This window comes from Ursus maritimus, unplaced genomic scaffold, assembly GCF_017311325.1.
Source record: "Ursus maritimus isolate PB19 unplaced genomic scaffold, ASM1731132v1 scaffold_5, whole genome shotgun sequence".
Taxonomy (NCBI): Eukaryota; Metazoa; Chordata; class Mammalia; order Carnivora; family Ursidae; genus Ursus; species Ursus maritimus.
Genome location: NW_024426663.1, coordinates 10677799 through 10685220, shown reverse-complemented (window position 1 = coordinate 10685220; position 7422 = coordinate 10677799). Strand labels below are relative to the sequence as shown.

At 34.4% G+C, this 7422-nt stretch overlaps 1 protein-coding gene across 1 annotated transcript in view; it reads left to right on the top strand.

The window, feature by feature from the left end:
• Positions 1–2073, top strand: part of FAM174A (family with sequence similarity 174 member A) — a 37630-nt gene extending 35557 nt beyond the window's left edge. Inside the window, exon 3 of the mRNA XM_040622044.1 lies at positions 1899–2073. Coding sequence (XP_040477978.1) covers positions 1899–1902 — 4 coding nt within the window. The 3' untranslated portion in view covers positions 1903–2073. The remainder of the gene's footprint in view (positions 1–1898) is intronic.
• Positions 2074–7422: the final 5349 nt, after the last annotated feature.

The window sequence follows — 7422 nt, the reverse complement described above, 5'->3', positions numbered from 1 at the left end:
CCATGGTGGAATGGTGACTAGGTAGATTCCATTACCATTGTTTGAGTTAAGAGGGTTCAGAAGAAGACCAGGTTTAAGGCTAGAAGATGATGGGTATGATTCCTGTTGGTTAAAAATATTTCCTACAGGGCATGTACAGAAAGAACATCTTTGGTATTGGTGGTCTGCAGTTTAGTCATGCCAGAGAAATTAGGGAATGGTGGTTCTGCATAGCACATTCTAAGTGTAAGGCAGGATGAAACATCTGGGATGGAATTCTGAGGAAATCCCAATTCAAGGAATGCAGTATTCTAAGTTGGAAAGCAGGTTGTACAGTCTGGAAAATAAAAAGAGGTTCAATAAAATGTTGGGTATATGTAAAATAATAGACACATATGCATGTTTACCTGTTTTGGGGTTGATTATGAATCTTAAAATGGATTCCTGAAACTATACATTAAGAGATTCTTCATGTACTAGGTACTTCTTGATTCCCAAACATCTCATAGTGTCATTGTTAAATGTTGCCTAGGTTCTTCAAAAGTGGTCTGAGTTCAAAAGGCTATTTAATGCCATGGTTGGGAATTAGGTACCTGTCATTTTATGTTCTTACTCTGCTAAATGAACTGCAAGTTTTATTCATCTGATTTTTTTCATAGTCCATAAATTCATTATCAAAATGATCAAGAGTTTCAGGCATGCAAAGGACAGGAGTTGTATAAAAATGAGGACTAGGTTACATTGTTTTTTAATAACCTTCAGTATTTTTGTTAAAAAACTTAAATTTATCCTCAAACTAAAATATATAAGAATTTCATTAGCTTTAGATTGTTTACTAAAGATTCAGATAAAACAATAAATTAGAGGAGCGTATTAGTCATTCATATCTCCAATGAAGTTCTAAATGTTAATGGTGATTATAAAGATTTATTAAGTTAGTAAAATCTGCACACCTTTGGCTGTTCTTTTACTCTATACTTTTTGTTGTGCTGTTCTTACTAGCAGAAGTTTCTTGGAAGATATGGTTTAGATTAATAGTGCAACCTGATATGTAATTAGAATTAAGGTCTATAAAGATGTATGTGTTAAAAATATAACCTCACATTACCATAAACTAGTCAGTAAAGTAAGAAAATAGGCAAACCTACGGAAAACCTCTGTATGGATACATTTTGAAACAGTATTATAAATATTAAAAACATTTTTGAGGGGCACTTGCGTGGCTTAGTTAAGCGTCGAACTCTTGGTTTCGGCTGAGGTCGTGATCTCCAAGTTGTGAGACTGAGCCCCAGATTGGGCTCTGCGTTCAGTGCAGTCTGCTTGGGATTCTCTGTCCCTCTCCCTCTGCCCCTCCTGCTGGTGTGTGTGTGTACATGTACACACGTTCTTGCTCTCTCCCTCTCTCTCAAATAAATAAATTTTAAAAAACCCCAAATATATATATATACGTATATATATATATATATATATATATATATTTTTTTTTTTTTTGCTTTGTTTCAGAGTGTACTTCCAGGTCTGCAGCTTCAGTTAAATCCTCATTTCTGGGGGTTTAGAAATAGGATCAGTTAAGAATTGTATTTACAGAAACTATAGAAACAAATAACTATGTTGTTTACTTAAAGTCAATTAAGAATATTATATGGGGGTATCACTTTAGTAAGTTTTTAATTACCCACACTAATTATATATAAAATCTCTTTGGAAATATTAGAATCATATTTTGAAAGATAGACTCTGATATAATTAACATAGGCAAAATAATCATGTGTTTTATCAGTGCCATTCATTATAATTCCCTTAAATACTTTCATTACCTTCTGCCACTCCAAACCTTTGGGAATATTTTTAAATGTGTTTTAATTTGTTCCAGAATGAGTATTTAAAGTTTTGTTTTATTTATTTTTTTTTTCCTGCAGATAAGAATGTGCCTTTTGATGAGAGGACTTCATCTTTCTACAATGAAGAGCAGAATTTCTATGTTTAAGGAATAAGAAGCCACTTTATCACTGGGGCGGGGGGTATTTAAGTTACATATATTATGACAAACTTTAATTTGTTGTTGCAATAAATACTGTATCATTTTGTTATGTCTTTGTATGTATAGAAGTGCTCTTAATGGGCTCAGTTGTTGGGAGTGAACTGCACTTATAATAGAAATCTGTGTGAAAATTACTTTAGAGCAGGGTGTTTTCTGATTAGTTACCGTTTTTTGCTTACCATGTTGTAAACAGTTTAAAATATTAATCAGTTAATGTTGTTTTGTTTTGGGTTTTGTTTTGTTTTTTTGGAGGGGTTGCCCATTAGTTGTTTTTTTTTTCTCCATTAAATGTTTTTTGCTGAAACTATAAATCCCAGCAACAAACTGGTGTATAAAAAGAATTTAAAATTTCTTTACAGAGACGTATTCCCATTTTTGTGGGGGAAAAAAGCCAAGTTTATTACTTTGCATTTGGTTTTTTTAAATACTAATAAATGAGTTGTATGCAAAAAAATAAATATGATTTAAAAATTACTTTTAAAGTGGTATAGACAGAATATGTTTACAAAGTAAATCCAAAGAGTATAGAATTATATATTAACAAAAGTATTTTATATGGTTTCTAGAAAAATCTTTCAAAAAAAGTTTATTGTATTTAGCAACTTGTTAAGATACCGACTTTGTTTAGATATTTTAGAAAACAGTGGATTGCAAAGCCATTTTATTTATTTACAGTATTGTGAAAGATAGAACTAATGGCATAACCTTCCAGTCATATATTAAGGTGCAGGAGAGTAAGGAATTAAAGTTACGTGTGTAGACTTTGGAGTCAGACAGACCTGTATACAGAGATTGACTTAATAGCTCTGAACAAATTATTTAACCCTGTTGAGCTTCAATTTTTCACATTCCAAAATTAGAGGGGAACTTACAAGGAAAAGCGTGGGTCACAAATGTAGTTACTTATAGAGGCCAGGGAGGTAATATAAATATATGGTGTCTGTCAGGATAGGCTAAGTCATAATAGTAGTAACAGATGGTCCCCAAATCACAGTGGGTTACAACGAAGATTTATTTCTCACTCATGCTGCCCATTTGTTATGGACTGTGATTTTGCTCTTCGTTGTCTTTTCTTCAGGGTCAAGGCTAATGGAGAAACCTCTGCTTGGAATATTGCCTCGTAGCTAAATGTCCAGACGTGTGAACTGCATGCTAGTTCATAAGCTTCTGCCCTAAAGTGATATATTTCATTTCCATCTACATTTTATTGGTCCAAACAAACCCTAAGGCTACTCCAGAGTTCAACAAGGCAAGGATAGGTAATCTTCTAGCAATGAGGTAAGTTGAAGTACTTGCCCACCCAAAATGCCAACTTAGTTTTATCAGGTATGCTAACTGGCTTCAGCACAGTGAGTCAAGTCCCCCTGATGTCACTGTATTTTTATATGTTGTGTAAGCAGGGACTTAAAGTGAAAATACATTTCCTCTTCTAAAGGGATTAGCCTCTGTTTGGCTCCCATAATAGTGACTATGAGGAAACACTTGCCTAGTGCTACTAAGTCATAGTTTTATTTCCCAAGAGAAGCCAAGACTCCAGATTTCTTGTATGAAGTTTCCGCATTTTGAAGTGTTACTAAAACAGAACACATTTTTGGATTTAAGTTTAGTTCCATACCTACCATTTTGTGATATTTGAAAATCATATACAATAGTATCTTAGAAATAGTAGTAATTAATTTACTGACCACTGTTATTTATAAACTGACTTTTGCATTAAAACTAAATGGAGGTAATAATCAAATCTACCCTAGAATAAGAATTCTGTTTAAGATAAGTAATGATAATTTTAATAAATGATCTCCGAGTTAGGTTTAAAGATGTTACCAAAATGTTTTAAGCAGTGGCAGCAACTTTATTAGAAATACACCATTTCTCTAGGTGACTGACTAGTTTAAAGAGAATATCCTTTAACTGAATATGGAAATTCTGGCATGTTTGTTAAAAATGCTCTTATTTCATTACATTTATATAGTCATTCCTGAACTGCAAATCTGTTGTTAAATAATCATCATAATAAGCCACACTCTGATTAAAATGCTAGATAGTATGCCAAATTTTAGCTTCATTAAGTATGTAACAAGCATGCTGATAAAATGGTTAGAATTTTCATCTACAAAGCTGTATGTACATTGTAAAACAGCTGGGGATCAGATGTTGTGAAAACCTGTTACTGTTATCCTTTCCCATTTTGTACTTCTTTGTGGCTATTTTGTTGTTAAGAGCCTAAACTAGGAATTAGAGATCAATAGAGAGTAATATAATTGTGTTCACAGTTTAGGATTAGAGTAAATTAGAGAAAGGTTAGGTTTGGAGTAATTTATAGATGTTGTACTTGAACTGACTGACCACTGCATGGGGCTAGAAAATTAAGTAGCTTCTTTTTGCCTAATTTCTTGTAATTAGTAGGGAGAGAACCACTACAGTACAGCGAAAACAAGCCCTTGGGCTTGGTACTCCAACTGCACCCAGTCAGCATCTAGGTGGTTACTGGCTTTAGCTGCCTCACTGAAGGTATAATCTATTATGTTGTATCACCTGTCCTTTTATTTTTTTTCTTTTTTTGCTACTTTAGTTTTAATTTTATTCATTTTTACTTATGTACTATTGTTTTTTTTTATTATGTTCGGTTAGCCAGCTGTGTATATCATATATACATCATAAGTTTTTGATGTAGTGTTCAACGATCCGTCAGTTGCGTGTAACACCCAATGCTCATCACCACACGTGCCCTCCTTAATACCCATCACCCGGTTACCCCATCCCCCCACCCCCCTCCCTTCTGTAACCCTCAGTTTGTTTCCTGGGGTCCAGAGTCTCTCATGGTTCGTCTCCCTCTCTGATTTCTTCCCATTCAGTTTTCCCTCCCTGGAAAGATACTTATGTAGTATAGTTTTATGTAATTTATCTCTCTAAGTGAAATAGTAAAGATAGTTTATTTTTCTCATTTTGGGATGTAAAAAGAACTTATATTAAAAAAAAAAAGATTGAAAGGAAGAGTGTAGCAAAATAAACTATTCCGTAAACATTTAGAATACTTCCTTGACTACTCTGGCTACCCCACCAAGGCTACCCAAGTCAAAGATGACTTTCTGTGACTTGTAAGAATCAAGCAAAAAATATTCTTATAGATGCTATGCTTGATTTAGTAAGATAAATGTTTGATATTTTCTCTCATTTTATGCTATCAGTCCCTATATCAGAAATTGAGCATTTTAAATCCACAGACTCCAATGTTTTTTACCTACCCATGGCAATAACAAGTTACAAAACAAGAGGTAAAGATAGAAGGGAAGAAATTAGAGGTTGGGGGGGATCCTCCCCAAAACTTTCATGACTAGCTGCTTGAGAAATCCTGAATGCTGTGTGTTCCATTAAAAGATTCTATCATAGAGCTACAGTACAGGATGTATAGGGAGGTATCCAGTGTGTTTTTATTTGGATTTCTCTTTATTCCTTTTTTTTTCCATTTTTTAAAAATTTATTTATTTATTTTAATTATGTTCAGTCTTTATTCTTATTATACAATTTCCTTTAGTGCCCATGCTATATCATCCAGTCTGATAAGGCAAAATTACTCAGATCGCTCTAGTCAAATTTGATTTAAAGCGAAGTAATCTGAACATCTCTGATAGTTATGTCTGTTAATCTGACATGGTCCTTTTTGGAGCAACCTGGATCCCCACCTATTGTTATTACCTAAGAAGGATTAGGAGTTCATTTCATCCTTTGACTCTGCTCATCCCTTGCCTGAAGAAAGTTATTTACATTGAGTGCAGCTTGGGCTGTGTTGTTTGTTTGTTTGTCCTCTGTCTCCAAAACAGAAAGGGTAGTAAGCTTCAGCCTTTAGCTCTTCTCCCCTTACATTGTGTACTTTTCCCACTGAATCTGTTGCTACTCTTCATCGTTCAGCGTCTAATCTCCTTCTCTAAAATTTTTATTTTACTCAGAAAGCTTTTCATGGGCTAATAGCTTTCTTGTAGGTAAATCGGCTAAATTTTAGGTGGACTAGTACCAGTGTAGTCAGGGAGATCCAGGAAGCCTGCACCATAACTTGTTTCCAAGCAATAGATCCGTGACCTTTGATTAGTTGCTGTTGGTTTGTCAGATTTGCAATACGCCATAGCCAAAGCTATGGTTTTAACAAATCCTAAGGTCTTAGGTAAAATCAGTAGGTACAGTCTTTGAGAAAAGACAAATTCTCTATCATTTCTGCTAATAATTTTTTTCTCTCTTGAAATATGCCAAGCTAGGCTCCAAAAGTAATCATTCCAATTCTTTGGTTTACCCTTTTAATGGATTTCAGTATTCTGTGTTCAAGATATGAGTAAATTAATTTTATTTCATGATATTCCATAGTTTGGGGGTTCCCCCCCAACTTTCTGTGGTAAAGTAGACTTTGACAGATAGGGGTAAATTAATCAAGCTTATTTCTTGTCCATAGGAATCCACTGCTTATTGCTCCTGAATTAGTTGCCCGTCAAGGTACTCAACATTATTCCCAGCAAAAGCACCTACTCTAGATATCTGCTCATGGTTCTGTTTACTTTTAGCTTGTTTATGATGTGCATGGTTTAAAAAACAATTATATCTGGGGCTGAAAGCCAAAACTGTTAGTGAAACCAATGGGACTCTTCATAGAAGTGTTGAAGAGCAAGATTTTTTTTTCTGCAGGAAGTGTGATGGTTCCCAGCTGGGATGGGGGAGTTGGGGGGTTAAGTACACAGGTGCTGGTTCCAAACTCAAAAATTCTTATTATATTGGCATAGGGGGTGGCTTAATTAAGCATCTGTACATTTAGAAAGCTACATGAGTGATTCTTTTGTAAACTCAGATTGAGATCCTTTTCCAGTCTAAAGATTAACCACATTGTGATTGAGAGCAAAGCTTCAAAGTCTAACCGACCTGTACTGAATTCTGGCACCATCATTTTTTTTCTTGGTCCCTTCAGTAATTCTTTTTTCGCAGTCTCCTAATCTCCACGTATAACGAATAGTTCAGACGAACTGAACACTAGTGTGCTAAATGCTTTAGATTTGTTCATTCATTCAATCCTCACACTGACTCTTTGAGAGAGAGAGATTATTATCCTCACTTTGCAGATAAAAATGCTGAAGCTCAGAAAGATTGGAGAATTTGTTTCAAATCCAACAGCTAGAAAGTAGCAGATGGCCTATTGAATATGAGTTCGGGAAATTTGTTTTTACTAACGTAAATCTCACTTTGTTTCCAAAGAAAGGATAAGGTTGTTTACAAATGTACATACAACAAAAAGATAAAATCAGTTTGTGGAGATGAGGAAATTGAGGCACAGGGAAAGAAAATATGGGTGGGAAAATAAGGTCATAATGTGATTTTATTTTCTCTTATCTATGCTATGAAATTCCTTACACTTGCTATAAGCA